Below are 18,908 nucleotides of genomic sequence, written 5' to 3' on the forward strand. Positions count from 1 at the left end.
CTTATGCTGGAAGAATGCAGAGCTTGCACTTATGGATATGGTTCTACCAGTACTGATGTTGGATTTCTTTTAGTTTGTTTCTTTCAACATCAGCATTGATACCTTCTCTCAGGGAAAATGTGTAGGCAGAGAAAAATTCTGAAGATGTATTTACAATAGCCTCATACTGTGTTCAGAACAGAGGACAAGTTTAGCAATAGGGATAACTAGAAAAGGGTACAAAAGTGGTGTAGCAGCAGCTCACTCTGAGTTCTGGTATTAAAGGGAAAATTCAACAGCAGAAACAATTAGAAAAGTGCCCAGGCCTATGAGACTGAGTGTTAAAATGAGTTCGCTCAGGGGATGGGGTGGAGGGGGAGGCGGGGAAGGAAGGCAAGATTATTTATGTGCCTCCATTAATCTTAAAAGAACCCTTGTGTATAACCTGTACTTATTTTGTCTGTCAAAGCTACAAAAATAAGTGGAAACTAGAACTATAGGCCATTCACACACTGGTAATTCAGAGAAATAATACTCACTGACTGATGTATCCATTTTTTTAATTGGCTGCTGGTGGAGAACACAGCTAAGCAGCAGTATCTTTGATTACAACACAGTAACAGCTCAAATGATTGTGTTCGTGAGATTTTTTTTTTTCCTATACAATTAAAATGTATATTTTAACCTTTGGAACATTATTTACTTCTAGTCATTCATATCAAAATGTATGTTTAGATGTCCATGTCACTATACATTCAAACCACAGACCTTTTTTCTTTTCCAAGTTAAAAATAAATCAGAAAATAGAATTTTTCCCTCAGTTACTTTTATAAAGACTAGGCAAGAATGTAAGTTACAAACCTAGAAATGGCCTTTGGGATACTCTAAAAGGATAAGGAGAGCAAACTGATCTCTGAACCCCCTCCATCAACTAAAAGGCCATTCTGTCAGTCTTTAGTCAGTCAAGACCCGCTCTTCAAATCAGTTTTGCTAAAGGATTACATGTCTAAGCACAAAAATACCACATTTTTACATTCTTTAAAAAAAATAATTTAAACCCACAGAGCTAAATTTCAGCCCCTTTTAATAATTCATAAATGGTTTTTGCTTCAATTACTTTGTCTTTAATTGCTGTCAGAGACTCTTGGAACAAATCTAAAGTCTTTCTTTACATGGGTACCACCTGCAGCACAGGCAAAGTCAGATTTTTTCAGTCCTCAATGAAGAATGATATGGGGACCTCTGTTCTTAGCCTGTGACTTAACTATGTTGTAAAAATATTAATCTTATTGAAAACCAAGACCTATACCATTTTTAAAAAATGCAAAAACTCAGGCTTTAAATGTTTGGGGTTGGTTTATAACAAGAAGGTGTAGTTTAGGAATGATTAGTTCCTTTGATACCCAAAATTATTTGTATACTATTTAATGGGGCAGAGCTCTTCCACTAGCGCTTGTAATGAAAACAGTACCATCAGGGGAGGAAGTGAGCCCACATGAATGTCTAACTAGTTTGTTGCAAGATTGAAGCCTTGTGAAATTTATGTATTTTCCTCCCCCCAGAAAACAGGTGAATTGTTGATCTACATCCTCTAAAATAAACCTGATTGTGCATTAAATGCCACATCCTTAACCCAGCTAAATGCACAGACTGCTTCTACTAAACTGAAAAGAAAATTCCCTGATGCAAGTTATGTGCTGATGTGAAAATATACTGAGAGAGAGAGAGATCTGAGCACTTAACTTGCTCTTTGTTACAGAAGAATGTGTTCTAGTACTGAGATTCTCAGGCAACTCCCACACGTGTTGAACCCTTATTTTATAGGAAATATTACTCAGAGGACACCAGATTAAGATGATTTACTAATTTCATGTGGGGGAGGGTAAGAGGAAAAAAATCATATACACAACTCCTTGGGGCATCCAGTTAAGAACAGACACTTACAATAAATGGATCTGATAAAACGTTGCTTTTCTGCAGTCTTTTTGCTAACTGGTACTTAGAGCTTCAGTTTGGACTGGGCACCCTATACTGCACAACAAAGGTTTCCCTAGTAGTTGGATATTCCATTAATGTATTACTGTATAGTATGTTAATCTGGCTAATGAATTGACTATTTTTTCCAGTATTAGCCAGTAATTTTTTTTAAAATGTACATTTACACCACCTTAACTTATGAATGACAGGAACCAAAGTATTCCATTTGCCAATAAAATCAATAGAGAGCACCTTGAAACTATAAGGGTGACTTAATTTGCATCACAACCCTATTAAGGACCTTATCCTAATTCCATTTATTTCAGTGGAAGCAGGATCAGACATTGTTCAGGGGTGAGGGGTGAATCTTGAGCTAATAAGCACCTCCAGCCCCCACTGAAGCAACTGGAAATTGTGGAACTCAAGTACATACTTGAGTTCAGACCATAATATACTGAACTTTAGATAAAAGCTTTATAAAAAAAGAGAATGAATACAAAATAATTTAGTCTAGTGAGTAATTTGTCTAGCAATCTCAGTAACACTTTACTTTTAATAAACTCCAATGTTCTTTATATAGTCCTTATGAGAGAAAAGGGGACAAATGTTTGATTTCAATATCAGACCAGATAAGGGTGAGGTTCCTTGGTGGTTCTGTCTTTCTGTTATAAATACATATACATGTTGCTATAATACAAAAACCAGAAATGGCTGCTCTCCGCTACAAAATAGAAGTAGACAGTTTTTCTAGGAGGCAGTTTTCTTCAGATGCTGGACTGTAGGTTATCTAGAAACTTCAACAGGTTAGGGCTACTTCTTGCCATTCATTTTCATGCTCCAACATCAGAGGTTGTTGCTGAATATCTATAGGCGTACAGCTTGTTGTCTGCCCCTCCACTCAACAGCAACTGTAATGGGGAAAAACAAGTTGTGCCCATTGTCAAACCAAGTAAATATCCACACAATTTTTGTCCCTGGGCAACACCTATGAGCTGAATAAATATTTAAAATTATTCCTCAGCAGTCTGATTCTGTTTTTCCTCTGAAGAGCTAAATGGCAGGAGTTAAACAATGGTGTTGTGAACCCCGTAGTCTGTTTTAATTGGTTCAAATTCAGAAATAATACAGCCTTATATCTTACCCTCCTACTAAAACCACTTAGGGAAAGGTAAAGCTTACGTGAAAGTGTATAAGGCTTTCACTGCTCTGCCACATCTTAGTCTAAGGTAGGGCCCCTGGGACTGTGGAGCTGGGGTCTCCAAAACCTATGCTGTGCTTAGATACATGCAGCTGGGCCCCAAGGTAAACATCATGCTCCTGCCCACACCACAAAGAAGTGGCAGCACACCTTTGCCAGGTCCAGCTGCCTGTGCATGCTACCTTCATAGTCTAATGCCACAGAGGAGAAAATGCTGCTTAGAGGAGCACAGGAGTAATTTTCATCATAAGTTCCTATGTCCAGAGAAAGAAACATGCCACCTTGAGTGGCTGTTCTGACTTCCATCCTTCCTTGATTTTGTCCCCCTAATGCTATGGTGCAGAGCTTTCCTATAATCCCCATGGATGGGAGGGGGTGGCCATCTGGTAATGATACCGAACAACCACTTTTCCCCTATAGAGAGTCCACCCTAACCCATCACTCTACAATTAAGGCCTTCTAGTCTCCTCCATGACATATAAGCAAAAGGGAGAATACGATCCACGCACACCAATAGGAGATATCCAATAGTAAAAAGCTCATTGTTGTTCTCTAGTTAGAATTAAACATCAATCATACCATTATCAGCCCCTTTCCCATCCAAAACACACACATTTAAGGAATAAAATCCTGTTCCTCAAGTTCTTACCCCTGCTTCTGTCCATTCCACACACAAAACCTTGTCTTCATGAGCAGCCAAATCATAGAGAGGAGCCTTGCAACTGATAAGATAGACATTTAGAGCCATAAATCATAAATTAGGTAAAATTATATACAAAGTTTTCGCTCCTAGAAATTCTGGGTTTGAGCACACTATAATCTTGTAACATTTAAAAACCATACTTCTACCACTATATTTCTTGGGGGAGAACAGAATTAAGCCATCTGCTGGTCTTCCCAACCACTGAATTCAGACAACAGCTGTTCCTGATTCTAGCATGTATTTCTGTACGATTGTGTCTACATTAGGTAAGTGGATCATTGGTAACTAGACCAGTCAGATAGCATCAGTGGTGCAGGATGTCTACACAAGACATGCTCTTTTGCCCCACATGCACACTTGGACTATAGTACACCATTAGAAAATTGCGCTGCCTTTTGGGTATACTCTGGAGCAGTGCCTTGTTGGAAATTTTGAAGGGCCTTCTGGGAGCCCAGAGGAATTGTGGAATAAAAGGTCAAGCTCCCATAAGACTTTGGGTAACGGTACCCTTTCCTACTTCTTTTCACAAAATGGAAACCAGAGGTGAACACTTAGCTCCCGTTTCTTACTCGATAAGAAAGGATTCTGATGAGGCTATTGAAGAGCAGTTGCAAAGCATCTGAGGCAAGGCCATGGAGAATGTTCTTAGAGCACCTCCAGAGCAACAGAACCAGAGTCCAGTAGCTACTGACAAAACCTTTGGTGCCCCCACCCTGGAGTAGCTAGCTTTTATGCAGTATCTGAGGATTATATTCACTCAGGGAATGCAATTTTTGGATCCTGACCAGGGCCATGGACTGGTGAGAGAAAGTTGTTCAAGGTGTGGCATCAGGAACAGTACGTGCATAACTCAGAATGGAGGAAACAATTCACTGTACTTCTGTGGTGAGCTAGCCTTAACACTGTAGCACCAACTCAACAGGATGAAAGCTCCGTTCAGTGTGGAAAAGAATGGCGACTCCTCTGTGGCAGCTGACTACCCCAGATGGCTACTGGTGAGTAGGGCACGATTTTTGTGTTTGGGAAGTCTTGTGGGACCTGTTGTTGTGAAGGTGTGCATGGTAACACAAACATCAGATATCCACAAGTCTATGAAGTCCTCCCCAAGAAGCTCACATGAGTTTTGATCTCTACTCCTGCCATGTTCAACATAGGAAAAAATCAAATATAGTTTTTCACCTGTCTGCAACTTGTTTAATGAGATTACTAGGTATACAGCTTATTATAAATTGATTATGATTGATTACGCAATCAAACCCTAGACCAATTACCCCTTTCAAGTCAGATGTTGTTGGACTTAGACCAGTGGCTCTCAACCGTTCCAGACTAGTGTAACCCTTTCAGGAAGTCTGATTTGTCTTGGGTACCCTCAAGTTTCACCTCACTTAAACTACATGCAAACAAAATCAGACAGAAAAATACAAGTGTCACAGCACACTATTACTGAAAAACTTCTTACTTTCTCATTTTTATCATAAAATTATAAAATAAATTGATTGGAATATAAATATTATACTTACATTTCAGTGTATAGTATATGGAGCAGTATAAACAAGTCATTGTCTGTATGAAATTTTAGTTTGTTCTAACATTGCTAATGCTTTGTATGTAGCCTGTTGTAAAACTAGGCAACTATCTAGATAAGTTGATGTACCTCCTGGAAGACCTCTGCGTATCCCCAGTGGTACATGTACCCCTGGTTGAGAACCACTGACCTAGACCTCTTGCTTTTGCAAGTATCTGTTTCAGACACAAACTGCTACTTTCCTTGCAGATGTGTGTTATGAAATGTCCACAATGGGGAGCAAATAAAACTACACACATTAGGCTCCTTCCGGAAGACAGATACTCCTAAAAATCTTGCTAGCATAACTAAGTTTTGGTTTTTTTTAAATTAACCCACGAGCAAGATTACTAATGAAACCTCTTTCCACGTCATCTCACTCAATGCAGTATTGCCACAGAAATCCTGGGTGGGAAGGTCAATGCAATTGATTTCAATGTCAAGCCACAGAGCTGCTGGCAAAAGGCAAGTGCATTTCTCACTCTTCTATTAGGTGTCTCTAATCTCCATAGGGATTTCAGAAATTTAGCTGGAGTCTCCATTTAACTTCCCCATATGCTTTTGCTGTGTCACAAGACTATATGAAACGCTAAGTGCTACCTGTGAATATTAAAGAATGGCATTTACCTCCTTGTGTCCCAAATCTTGACAATGTTGTCTAGAGAACCTGAGATTAGCTGTTGCTCATGTGTGGGGGACCACTTCACAGATGTCACCCAGCCAGTGTGAGAGGTCAAAGAGAGGAGTACCAAGGAACCATCTGGGACAGAGAAAATAAAAACCCACCACCCCAATTTACAGAAATGTATACGGGTCAGTTTAAAGATATTTATAAAATCCACCAGTATATGAGAAGCAGTCAAGATTAACATATGTGGGGGCCAGGTAGTTCCTTCTGCTCATCATGTCATAATATTGCTTCAAACAGCATGAGAGGTTAAAACACACACACGCACGCACACAAGCTCCTGTAGAAAGGACAAAAATCTAACCACCTTCTTGTTACCAAAGAGGCACATTTTCCACTGTTGAAAGAGTTTCTTTGATGAAGATGACTGAATAGCTCTAGTGAACAGTAATGGGATATGGAGCCTTTTATCTCTAGATTACTGGTTCAAATCTGCCCTGGTTTGTAGTGGCTAAAAAGACATTACTGTCTGGCTTATGATGTGTGGTAGTCTCAGTCTAGATTACGAACTGCGATGATTGGCAGCCATGTCAGACTTGTAAGGAGCCCAAAGATTGATCAGACATGTAATCAGCTATTTTTTCACTTCTACGGATGGTCTCCCCTATTCAGGGTTTAGGCACCCTGGCAAAACAGTGGCATTTAACCCACTGATAAATAGTGACTTTAGATTTCAAGGCTGTTAGCAGGGCAGCTTTCAAAATTTACTAAAAAAGAAATGTCTTTAAAAGAGAAGAATTTGATTTGTTTTCCAAGTTACTATCTAAAGAATGAAAGTTATTAAGAATGAAAAAGTCATGCCTCAAAAAGCAATAGTACTTATAATAGCCAATTAAAATTAGCTACTGCTGTGGTCAGCTGAAACAAGGCTCACCCAGAGAGCAGGCAGGGAATGAGGGTAGCTTCTCATCACTTTACACAGTCATGGGAGCATTTTTGCAATGGAATGTGGAAAGGATCTGGGTTCATACAGCTTTCCCTGTCCCCACTGTTCCTGTTAATTTTTGGCTAAAATGGTCTAGCTCCCCGGTTAGGAAACACTATTACAGACAAATACCAAAGTTTGTGTGTGCATCTCATGAAATGTGTTAAGATGTACTCCCTTCTCTCAACACATGTTATGAATTTGAAAAAAGTCATTTGTGTTACCCACACATTCACTTTTGCTCACCTTTAGTGCGGGGATCCCATAATCTAATGTGTCTGTCAGTACTCCCAGATGCTAGACGTCGACACAGTTGTGAGTAGGAGATCGAATTAAACACTTTGTTTCCGGTCTGCATAAGAAAAGAAGTCATAAGGTAGGAGCTACTCTTGTACAAATTCTAAATTCAAACTGAACTGGTGAGGAATTTGGTGAAAAGTTTTAATATACAACATATAAAGAAATCTCACCAAAGTTGATTTGAGACCTCCTGTTTCCACATCCCATATTTTAATTGTGTGATCCCATGATGCACTACAAATTTCTTCAGCATCTGACCACAGCACAGAGGAGATGGCTTCAGTATGGCCAGAAAGAGTTGCAATGGGAGTCTAGAAATTAAATAAAATATTAAGATCAGAAAAATAGTGGATTAGTTATGGTAGAAAAAACATTATTTCACCAAACAAATATGTTTGTATGTAGATTCATTTTCAGATATTTTCATCAGAAATGTCCCCCTACACATATTTATCAAAAAGGGAAAATATTTTCCATTTCCATGCTTTTCACTTGAGGTTCTACATAAATCCTGACCACTTCTTACCCTGGTTAGTCCAAGCTGTTCAATTTTCTGCTTCTTCCTTGGTCTGTTTGCTGCTTCCTCTATTTTATCCTCTTCATCTGTAGGCACTATAATGGAAAGAAAGTCAAGCTTGACTTAGAAGTGTTTGAAATACATTCTCCGCTAAATATTTACATGGGCCCCCCATCACCATAGTATCCAATTGCCTGCCAAACATACATTTAATCCTCAACCCTCTTGTCAATTAGATCAGTATTATTATTCCTATTTTACAGCTGAGGAATTTAGGCACAAAGAAATTAACTCAGATCTTCTACATCCCAGATGAATTCCTCATCTACAAGACCATCCTTCCTTCATGGAAAAAAACACAATAATTCCATCCTATATTCTGTACACAGTCACTCTATATTTTAATTTACACATTTATTTATATATAAACATAAATGGGCATTTTGAAAGGGGGCATCCAACTGGCTAGCGAAGGACTGTGTGGTTATTTTATGTCACCAGGTCAGGATCAGTTTAGTCAATTTATTGTCCCTCAAATCACAATGTCTATGAAAGAAGATTAGGAAAAGAATCCACAACTTCTTAGTGTCCATATTAAAAACTACAAACTGTACGAGCCTATTGAACGCTAAAATCAGTAGATACTATTTGGAAAAAAGACACCCAGTTGGCATCTATACCTGAAATCTAAGTGTTTAAGTTAAGTTTATGTCATGACCTTGTAATTACATCTGTGCAGAGGTCTGCCGCATTATGTCAGTGCAGATTGGGGGCTTCAATCTGTTTTAAGTAAGACAGTGTCAATTATCGCAGAAAAAACATAAGTTAAATTGTTAAAACTGAACTGTCTAACACAATCTTGGTGCAGTTACTGTTTCACCATAATAAATGACAATAGTGAGGAGATGTTGCCTCCCTCTGAGACTGATGGGGAGGGACCACTCCCCACCCCCGGTGGGTGGATCCAGGCAAGCCATGCCCCCCCAAAAGCAGAAGGGCAGGACAGGAAGCTTAAAAGGCAGGCCCTGTAGCTCAGTTGGGCCTGCTGCTGAGCCAGAGCTCTACAATGGCGAGGATCCTGAAGGGGTGTTGGGACTGCCACTGAAACTGGGGAAAGGAGGAACCTTAGGAGATGGAGGTACAACTCCAGAGGGGTAGCAGGAAGTAGCCCTGGGGCACTAGACATTAGTTCGGTTTGGTTGCCAGAGTCTAGGTCCGTGTGTTTCAGTGGGATCCCTGCTGACCCAGTGGTGACGGGTTCTGCTAGCCAGGGCCCATGGCTAGGACCCGGTGGAGTAGGGTGGGTCTGGACCTCCCTACCCCCTGCTACCAGCCCTCCCCTGGAGTTGATAGCCTCCCCACCTGAGGCTGGATGGCCTGAGACTGCTTTTTGCTCTGCCCTGCCCAGAGGGCCAGAACCCCTGAGACTGCTAATTCCCCTATTAAGCATTGCATTTATAGGCACACTGTAGTGAGCCCCCCCACCCCAAGACCGATGGGGAGGGATGGCCACTTACCACTACAGTGGCCAAGAATAAAAGAGGTTTATGCGCATGCTTAACTTTGCTACCATGAATAGCCTCAGGGATTTCAATGGGACCACTCGTACTCATGATAGTAAAGTTATGTAGAATGTTTAAGTGTGTGCCTTAGCTTTCCTATAGGGCTCTAGACCTTAATAGCATTTTATAGATACTACTTAATCCTCCAAACAACCCTGAGAGGCAACTATATTTAAGGGAAAAAAACCCTGACAGGAACGTAAATTTTATTCTCAGAAATGGAAAATGTATAAAAGCGGTAACATTTCAAAATAAGAGCTTCTGGTGTAACTGAATAACTATATACATAAATAAAAACTTCAAAAGTGAAAAATTAAGACATAATACCCATTTAAAATAAAATCTATTCAGAAGTTTGTCATTGAAGATAATTACATTTTAAAACTCTAAATTAGAGCCAAAAATCCCAGGCAAAGTATTCATAAAATATTCATCTTACCTGCAGACCAGATCTTTAACATCTTATCCCAAGATCCACTGCAGAACTAGATAAACAGAAACTCTTTATTAAAAAGATTATGTAAAATCCGACTAGTTCACATAAGCCACAGAAAGTCATCTTTCTGCTCAATGCTTCCAAAATCATCTTCAGCTTTTTGTGCAATATTAAGGGTTTTATGTATCTTTTCTTTTCAGTACTGCACATTATTTCCATTACATCAAATGCAAGGCTATCACCAATTAATACATAGGTTTATACAAATTGTACACACTTAACAAATGACCAGTTCTCATGCGGAGGACAAAAGTGTGACTTCTAAACATAAACAAGCAACACAGAATCCACAACTCACTAGCTCAACACAGACCTCCTTCTGCAAGTAACTCACTTTAGTTCTTGTGCAGTCAACTGCTATAGAGTCCACACTTCCAGCATGTCCTCTACAGCAGTGAAGGGCTTTCACTTTGTTCCTCTCTACATTCCACTCCCACAGCAGGATAGTCTGATCCAGAGAGGCACTGAGTAGCAGGCATGACAAACTATCTAAGGAAGGAAGAAAGTGCCAACATACAAATCCAATTAATGAAGTCTTTCTAAAAAATCCTTTTAGAGGAAGCAAGATTAAGATTTTAAAAAATTACACAGTGACCCAATACAAATTAAGAGATTCATGTAAATATCACAAATTTAAATGTACAAATACTAATGAAGATTAACTTAGAATACGTAAATAGTTATTAGAAAATACTGGAGTTTGTTTAAAAAGTATTGAGGGATTTTATTGAATTCTTTCATTTTTAATATGACAAGCGGTGCTTACAATAGCTGTAACTTTTAGGTTGGCAATTGAACCTGTATGTTTTTCAGTAAATTGCTGTAGCCCCACTCCCAACCAGTATAAGGTGTACTGACCTTTTTTCACCCATGTCACATCTTTCACCACCTCTGTGTGCCCAGCAATTGTCATGATGGATTTTCCTTCTAAAGACCAGATTCGAGAAGTCTGATCGTAAGAGCCCGTCAAAATCCTAGGGGATACAGATATTAAAACATTCTTTAAAGCCAATGGTGCATCATGGGAGATCTTTTCAATGAGGAACTTAGAGAATATTAGTATTTTCAATCCATTAATAAATGGCGGAGTGTCAGTATAATCAATAGTGAACAACAGCTCTGGAAATATCTATAGTAGAACCTCACAGTTACGAACTGACCAGTCAACCACACACTCCATTCGGAACCAGAAGTACGCAATCAGGCAGCAGCAGAGATGGATGAAATAAAGCAAATACACTACAGTACTATTAAACGTAAATTACTAAAAAAAAAAAAAAAAAAAGTAAAGTATCATTTTTCTTCTTCATAGTAAAGTTTCAGAGCTGTATTAAGTCAACGTTCAGTTGTAAACTTTTGAAAGAACAACCATAATGTTTTGTTCAGAGTTACGAACAATCTCCATTCCTGAGGTGTTCGTAACTCTGAGGTTCTACTGCGGTAGAAAAGACAAGTAGTGTGGTCAACATTTCTTTAAAGCACTCCAAATAAGGGTTTTGGAACTACAGTAATAACTTAGAATTAATATTTGAAGTATTAAATGTTGAAACGTTAGAAATAAATGTAAAAAGACGGCAGGATGTTATTGTTTTATTCAGGGAGATAGAACTCATGAGTAGCACTGAAGATATTAACTCACGGGTTCTCAGACTTTTGTACTGGTGACCCCTTTCACACAGCAAGCCTCTGATCCCCCTTATATATTAAAAACACTTTTTTATATATTTAACACCATTATAAATGCTGGAGGCAAAGCGGGGTTTGGGATAGAGGCTGACAGCTCGCGACCCCCGCTGTAATAACCTCACAACCCCTTGAGGAGTCTCAACCCCCAGTTTGAGAACCCCTGTATTAACTCATACCAAGAGCAAATCTCATACTCCTATGCATGGTACCTTCCTACTTGCGTTAAAGTTACTGTCAAGGTAGCATGGAAGAGCTCAAACTTCAGCTACTTTCCCAAGCATATGGCCTGCATATAAACAATTGATTTAAAAAGGTAGAAAAATCATTTAAAAGAAAAGAGAAATATGGAATGGGAAGAAAACTATGTTAAAGAGAAGTACCAATAAAGAACTATGGAATCAGCTACAGACAGTGGGAGAAACCAAGATGGAAACTTAAGACTGGCTTAAGTGGGTCTGTGATACCATTCTTCCGTAGCTTCAACACAACTGATCCAGTCGTCATGGAACATGCATTCTTCGGGTTGAGGTGCTGTGTATTTCTCCACATATTCTATTTCCACCACTTCCTCCTGAACTCTCAAAAGACAAGAAGCCAGTCAGTGTACTTTTTCTTTTTAAATAAACAATCACAATGATCTAGTACAGTAGTCCCCAACCACTCCGAGCAGTGATATCAATTGGAAAGACAAAGATATCAACTATACAAGCCAGAGTCCCGTACCTTCCACACGACTGTGTGTACTCTACTCTGCCTCAGAGATTGAGCTGCTACTGCAAATGGGGATTCAGGTTGCCCTAACTCCTTGGCAAGCAAGCATATGCATAACTGAACAGAAGGCAGATGGTAGCAATGCATCAGAGCCCAGCACAAAGATTCAAAATTAAGGGCCCAATGCTGCAAACACTTAAGAATGTGTGTAATTTTACTTAGGTGAGCAGTCCTAGTGAAGTCAATGGGCCTACTCATATGATTAAAGTCACACACATGCTTAAGTGTTTGCAGGATTGGGCTCTTAGAAAATGAGTGATACCTTAAGTACAAGTACATCACTACAGATCAATGCTAACTATTGGCTTACCAAATTACTACTAATGCAGTGTTTAAAAGTAGCTGCAAATGATTTCCACAGTAAGACAATGTTGTTCCTTTTCTTTTCTAGGTTTTCCCCACTATGTTTATCATGCTTAGTAGTGGAGTGTCTGTACTACTTCAGATCATTTGACCCACACAGTGCCACTGGCTACAGACTAGTAGAGCAGGAGACAAAAGTACACTGATGGTGACCAAAATGGGACCAGTCTCCTTCCAGAACCATATGAAACCAGACAACAGGAGAAGGAAGTGTCTCAGGTTGCTCAATAGAAAACTCTAGTCATTAGGAGCACTTTCAGGCTCCAAAGCAAGTCTTGGTGAATCCTCCATGGGCAAAAGAATAATGCAGGGTCTTCAGAGGAAAATAAGGGAAATTATCTGGGCTTCATCAGAAAGGCGAAGGAATGCTAAGGAAGAAAAATACATGGAATATTCACAATATGGAGAACTTTCTTAATCAGAACTGTAAACCAGATCAAACTTAAAATCTGTATCTAATTAAATGGTCTAGGTCGGGATCTTTAAATCCCATCATCCTACAGTGTGGTCCACAGAAAGTGCGTATGACTTACTGTTGAGATGTTTTCCGCATCCATGTGTTTGACCAGCGACATACGCAAGAACTGGCCCTTGACAAGGAAATCAAACTCCACATATTTGTGGTCCTCTAAGACAAACAAGAAACAATGTTTAAATTTCAAGACTTAACTTATATAATCCAGAAAAAAGAGCAATTTTTAGGGAATGAAACTAAATTTAGTTCAAATAAATTGAAGGGCCACCTTCTTCTCCCAGTTACAACTGTACAACCCCATGACCTACAAGGGATTACACAGATTTAAGTGAGGGCAGATCTTGACCCAAAGGATGCCTGGGAGAAAACAGCACCTAAGTTTCTATTAGTAGCATCTCTGGAGCCAGGACTCCAGGCTTCTAAGGTACTACCTCTTCAATTTTGGTTGCAATTTGAGAAGTTAAGAACAACTTTTAAAGTTTTACATGGGCCGAAACCCAATTATACCTCCATTTCTGTCTGCTGGAGCATCTCTGTTGTTGGTTAACCAAAATCCAGGTACCAACCTCTGGAACTTGCCTCCCCTGACTGCTCACCAGGGAAAGAGTCAGGTGAGTTTCAAATAACACTGCAAGGTTTTAGTCAGTCAACTGGATTAAAATTTCTTTTTTTTCCTCTTTCACTTTAGTTGGATGATCTAGACAAAATTATTTTTATTGTTAGCATTGCAATAGTGCCAACAGGGGATGATCAAGATTCCAGTGTGATAAGTACTGTATAAATAGAATGGGGGGCCGGGAACAGTCCCTTCCCCGAAAAGCTCACAATCTAAATATGTAGCCAGACAAAGGTACTCATGTTCATAGGTCTTTGCAGGAGTGGGACCTTTGTATTTTAAGCCCCTATAGTTTACACATTTATGAACAGATTCTAAATACTTTAGTATGTGGGGTTTTTTTTGTTTTTAAGTACTCCTTTTTCTAAAAGAGGTAAATCACCTTCCAAATACATACCATGTTTAGCTTCCAGCAATTTATTGATGATGTTACTGAGGTCAGCAATTTCAGAGGTTGCTGGGATAGAGAATGGAACATCATCTACTACATACCTAGAGGGAAGAAAATAGGAATTGACTTATTGAGAAGTACCGAAACTCACAGCTCAACAGGTACAAAATAAGCATAGTATCTAAAAGTCTGTTATACAGCTCTTTTTGCAAGTGAGGGGATTAAAACACTTTGCAGTTTGAATGGACATATACTTAAGTTGCAGCTGTTTCAAGAATCCTGCCCATCCTGATCTCATTATACTGTATAGTTTAGGCTCCCTTTGGTAAGATTTTTCTGAAGTTCAACTTGTGTGTAGCCAAGCAAGAACCAGGAACACTTTTTTTCACCTTTTTTGAAACCTACTCTCTACCATTCACAAATACAGTAGCTTTGGGAAGCTCGTAATGTACGCTCTAGTATCTCTAAATTAATCTCTAAGATCCAAGCAAAATCTAGCTGGTAGAGAAGCCAGTGGCACTGGGAAAGTACAGAAAATGAGTGAATATTAAAAGAGTTGCTAAAGCCCCACCCCGTTCAACTGTACATTTGCCAATGCTTATAGCCCTGATCCTATTCCCCCTAAAATCTGAGAGGCTGACTCTGCCTTCAGGGGAAGCAAAATGAGGGCCAATGGGCAAATCCTGATTACAGATTTTATAGGAGCACTCACAGATACATTTTCAATTAACGTGTAGGAGTTTATGGAGTTTTGTTGGGAAATGCTGTTTGCCAGGAAAGATGAAGCAAATAAATCTATCCTCCCCAACCAACACTGCAAAACACGCCCCCACACAAGTAAGATTTGGCCCTGTCGCAGTAGCCTTAATTTCCCTTCTTCTAGCTGCTCTCCTTCCCACCCACCCCCCACGGCGGTGGCCTGCACATGGTGTGCGACCGCTCAGGACTCTGTCAAGTGCCAGGCATAGCTCATCAGTATCGTTCCCCCGGCAGTTAGGCCACCCCAGACTCACTTGTGGTTGTCGGTGAAGAACCGAGCCTGGAGCTGGGCCATTGGGTCGGAGAGGGCGAGGCTGGGCCGGCGCTGTGTGTGTGTGTCTGTCTGTACCCAGCTGAACACTGACGCGGGGTGCAGGACAGGAGGCTGGCCCCGGCTGCGAGCTCTCTCTCTCCAGCCCGCGGAGCAGAGAGAGCACGTGTCTCGGAGCCGCAGTCAATCAGCCCGGAGCAGGCGCACAGATCGAGCATTCCACCGGCGATTAGTAAGGGCTGCTCTTAAGGGCCGCCGTCAAGACGTGCTGGACGCTCGGACCCACCAGTTCCAGGTTGGGTGAGAATGGGAGCGACTTGCGCACGCACCCACGCTGCAGCCTGTGAGGCAAATGCAGAGACCCCAACCTTCTTTAGGGCAGGCTCCATGGAAACTACCAGTCCCAGCATGCAGCGCGGCCCAGCAGTCAACAAGGTGTCCCGAGACTACAATTCCCAGCATGCATAGCGCGGGAGGCCACAACTCCCAACATGCTACGCGCCGCCTCACAGATGGGTAGCGATTTCTTCCCTGTGCATCCTGTTTGCTTCAGTAAGGGCATTTGGGGGCCAGTATTTCCGGGTTGTACGGTGGCCTGTGGGGGCCATATTGCACGGTAAGGAGTGCGTTGCTGCGCCTGCGCTGTACGGCTGTCTCCATGGTGGTGCCTGCGAGAGCCAAGACGAGGTTGAGTAGACTCGTTCTGAATTTTCTCTCCGCTTCCCTGACTCCCCTGCAGGGTTCGCGGCAGCCGAGGCGGGAGGAGCCGCGCCCAGTCTGCCCTCCCCACCACCGCCGCGCGCGGGCGTTCTGGCTCCCAGCGCTGCCATGGGGCTGTGGGGCGGCGCCGCGGAGGAGGGGGGCAGCCCCCCCGGGGCTATTGTTCTGAGGGGGCAACATGGCGGGGGCCCGGCTCTGCCCCCGGGAGGTCCTGGCAGGGCGGCCGCCCGCGCTGCCCGGCGTGAGGCGAGGTAGAGCCGCTACCCTGCCCTCGGCCCCGCACTGGGGGATGAACAACGGAGTCCTGGCTGGACGCGGCCCGCAGCCCCGCAGCCCCTCAGCGTGGGGACGGACGGACGGACGGGGCTGGGAGAGGGGTCGTTAGGACAGGACCCGCTGCCTGTCAGGGAGGGGTGAGGGGGCGGGGCTGGGCAGGACCTGCTGTGCCCCCTGGAGTCAGGACCTGACCTACTGTACCCCTTGTGGGGGGTAAGAGATTAAGGGTTCAGGTTAAGACCCATGGGGAGATGGAAGAGTGGGTATCAAGCCTAGATCCCACTGCCTTCTTCCTTTTGAAGCGGAAGGCTTTTGCTGTGTGTATCAATGAGACGTTTACAGGCCCATTCATCGTTGTTTGACATTTCCCTCTTCAATTTGTGTCGGTAGAGTTGGTGACACAGCCCCTGGGATGAGTGCATAGAAACAGGTATGCACACATCCTGTACAATTCTCTAGGAAAAAGAAAAGGAGTCCTTGTGGCACCTTAGAGACTAACAAATTTATTTGAGCACGCTTGGGGGTCGAGTTATGTGACCCCCGAGCATGCTCAGATAAATTTGTTAGTCCCTAAGGTGCCACAAGGACTCCTTTTCTTTTTGCGAAAACACGGCTGCTACTCTAAAATTCTCTGGGAGATACTGATTTACTGGTGTATACTTGGATATGTTTCATGTACTTGTTCACTGTTGATGATATACTGATGTAATTTGGTGAACCTTAATGTTCATGTAACAACATCTAAAAATAAAGTTTTATTAAAAATCAAATTTGGTGGATTTTAAAAAATACTGTAATTATAAGTGAATTCAGTATGTTGGAAAAAGATGTTTGGCTGGATACCTTGCATTTGTTTGATTCCTTTTGCAGCTTGTTAACGGTTAGTTATGGCCTCGCTATAAGTCAGTAGCTGTGTCTGTCTATGATGTGTGATGGTTCTGTGGGTAAACTGATGGAGAAGGAAGGGTTGTCTTGGTGTTTTAAATTAGTAAGAGATGCTTTCTTCAGAAATACATATTTAAAAAAGTGGCGTCTTGCCAGTGTAATTGATGTAAATGCTTTTTTATTATTTTATATCTGTAATTTGTACACCTAGTTAATGATTGCAGAAAGACACTAAGCAATGGCTTTTCCACAATTATTTTTAAAAGCCTACTGAATAATTACTATCATTTATAGGAATAACATGAAAGGCACTATATAAGTTGGTCAGCAGTTACTGAGTCTTTCTTAGCTCCCTTCATGACAAAGATTAAGAAAATTTTTGTTATATGTTACAAATATGTGTGTGGCCAATGTAACTCATTTTCATTGAGAAGGCCATGACACTTGAATATGCTCAATTACTTTACTGTCACTTGTGCCTATTAGTAATGATTTAGTTGATGTAGAAATGTCTCATAAAACACACTTCTTTTGCGGGGGGCATTTAATTGCATTGAGGCTGTGTCACTGTCTCAAACTGTTTCTTCTAACTCAGCACTATTTTCCTGGAAAACTGGGGACAATATTGCTATTGATTCCTTGAGTATGACATAACTAGGGCCCTACCAAATTCATGGTCCATTTTGGTCAATTTCCTGGTCATAGGATTCTAAAAATCATAAATTTCATGATTTCAGTTATTTAAATCTGAAATTTTACGGTGTTGTAACTGTAGGGCATTCTGACCCAAAAAGGAGTTGAGGGTGAGGGGTGGGGAAGTTGCGATATTGCTCCCCTTGCTTCTGCGCTGCTGAGAGCGGCGACTACTGACCAGGAGCCCAGCTCTGAAGGTAGAGCTGCCACCAGCAGCAGTGCAGAAGTAAAGATGGCATAGTATGGTCCTGCCACCCTTACTTCTGTGCTCCTTTCCTGCAGAGCTGGGCCCTTAATCAGTAGCTGCCACTGTCTGGCCACGCAGCTCTGAAGGCAGCAGAAAGAGTGGCATGGTATGGTATTGCCACTCTTACTACTGCGCTGCTGCTGGCAGGGCACTGCCTTCAGAGCTGGGGCCTGGCCAACACTGTTGCTCTCCGGCTCCCCAGCTCTGAAGTAAGCACAGAAGTAAGGGTGGCAAAACCATGACCCCCCGCCCAATAACCTAGTGACCCCCCCCCCCCCGCGACTCCCTTTTCAGTCTGGACCCCAAATTGAGACCCCAAGTTGAGAAACACTGATCTCCCCCCGTGAAATCTGTAAAGTATAGGGTAAAAACAGGCAAAAGACCAGATTTTCGTGGCTGTGAATTTGATAGGGCCCTAGACATAACTAACTTTAAAACTTTTTTTTCTATCGTAAGATGGAAATAAGATCAGCAGCAAGGTATTTACTCATCATAACTTCTCTTATTGGAAATATGAAATTGCACACATCAAATTTGATTGTACCTTTGTTTGAAACTCCAAGGTTCAGATTTCAAGAAGTCTTTGTATTTTTCCTGATCCCCTTTTGTTTTTTCAGTGTATGCTTCTTGTGCAAAGCATGCTTATCTGCCAGAGCAGTGGAATAACCTGTCCCTTTTGCAGCTTAGTTTTCTTCTCTAACTACAATACTGTAGTCATGAGAATAATTAGAAGTTCAGTTCTAAATCTTAGTGCTCCAATCTGCATTTAGGGACTACTCTTTCCCTGCCTTGAGTAGGAGGCCTCACAATAATAGATCTATGGAAAAGAGAAGCAAGGCTTGGTAA

The 18,908-nt window shown here is 41.5% G+C and overlaps 2 protein-coding genes across 10 annotated transcripts in view; one reads left to right on the forward strand and one right to left on the reverse strand.

Moving 5' to 3' along the window:
* Positions 1-522: 522 nt before the first annotated feature.
* WDR12 (WD repeat domain 12) lies at positions 523-15,415 on the reverse strand. 3 transcript variants are annotated; one of them, XM_073306463.1, is made up of 13 exons: positions 15,225-15,332; positions 14,218-14,312; positions 13,263-13,357; positions 12,060-12,166; positions 10,768-10,883; positions 10,244-10,398; positions 9,853-9,898; positions 7,861-7,946; positions 7,505-7,645; positions 7,281-7,386; positions 6,049-6,181; positions 3,804-3,876; positions 523-2,864 (listed from the first exon to the last, which is right to left on the reverse strand). In XM_073306463.1, the coding sequence occupies exons 1-13, from the start codon at positions 15,263-15,265 to the stop codon at positions 2,787-2,789; spliced, it is 1,272 nt and encodes a 423-aa protein (XP_073162564.1). In that variant the 5' UTR covers positions 15,266-15,332; the 3' UTR covers positions 523-2,786. The 3 variants fall into 3 exon arrangements, with proteins under 3 accessions (XP_073162564.1, XP_073162565.1, XP_073162566.1); XM_073306464.1 differs by lacking the exon at positions 3,804-3,876 and having other exon boundaries at positions 15,225-15,415; XM_073306465.1 differs by lacking the exons at positions 12,060-12,166; positions 13,263-13,357; positions 14,218-14,312; positions 15,225-15,332 and adding an exon at positions 11,976-12,041.
* A 410-nt stretch (positions 15,416-15,825) lies between these two features.
* Positions 15,826-18,908, forward strand: part of CARF (calcium responsive transcription factor) — a 70,115-nt gene continuing 67,032 nt past the window's right edge. For all 7 annotated transcript variants that reach the window (XM_073306466.1, XM_073306467.1, XM_073306471.1 and 4 more), the window contains exon 1: positions 15,826-15,928. The gene's annotated coding sequence lies outside the window, so the exon portion shown is untranslated. The remainder of the gene's footprint in view (positions 15,929-18,908) is intronic.

This window comes from Lepidochelys kempii, chromosome 11 (genome assembly GCF_965140265.1).
Source record: "Lepidochelys kempii isolate rLepKem1 chromosome 11, rLepKem1.hap2, whole genome shotgun sequence".
Classification (NCBI taxonomy): domain Eukaryota; kingdom Metazoa; phylum Chordata; order Testudines; family Cheloniidae; genus Lepidochelys; species Lepidochelys kempii.

Excerpts from the sequence above, each read along its gene's own strand:
- WDR12 (XM_073306463.1), bottom strand. The coding sequence starts at position 15,265 with ATGGCCCAGCTCCAGGCTCGGTTCTTCACCGACAACCACAA. Across the intron at positions 12,167-13,262 it reads ATGCGGAAAACATCTCAACA|GAGGAAGTGGTGGAAATAGA; the intron begins GTAAGTCATACG and ends TTGAGAGTTCAG. Across the intron at positions 7,947-9,852 it reads GTTAAAGATCTGGTCTGCAG|TGCCTACAGATGAAGAGGAT; the intron begins GTAAGATGAATA and ends TTTCCATTATAG.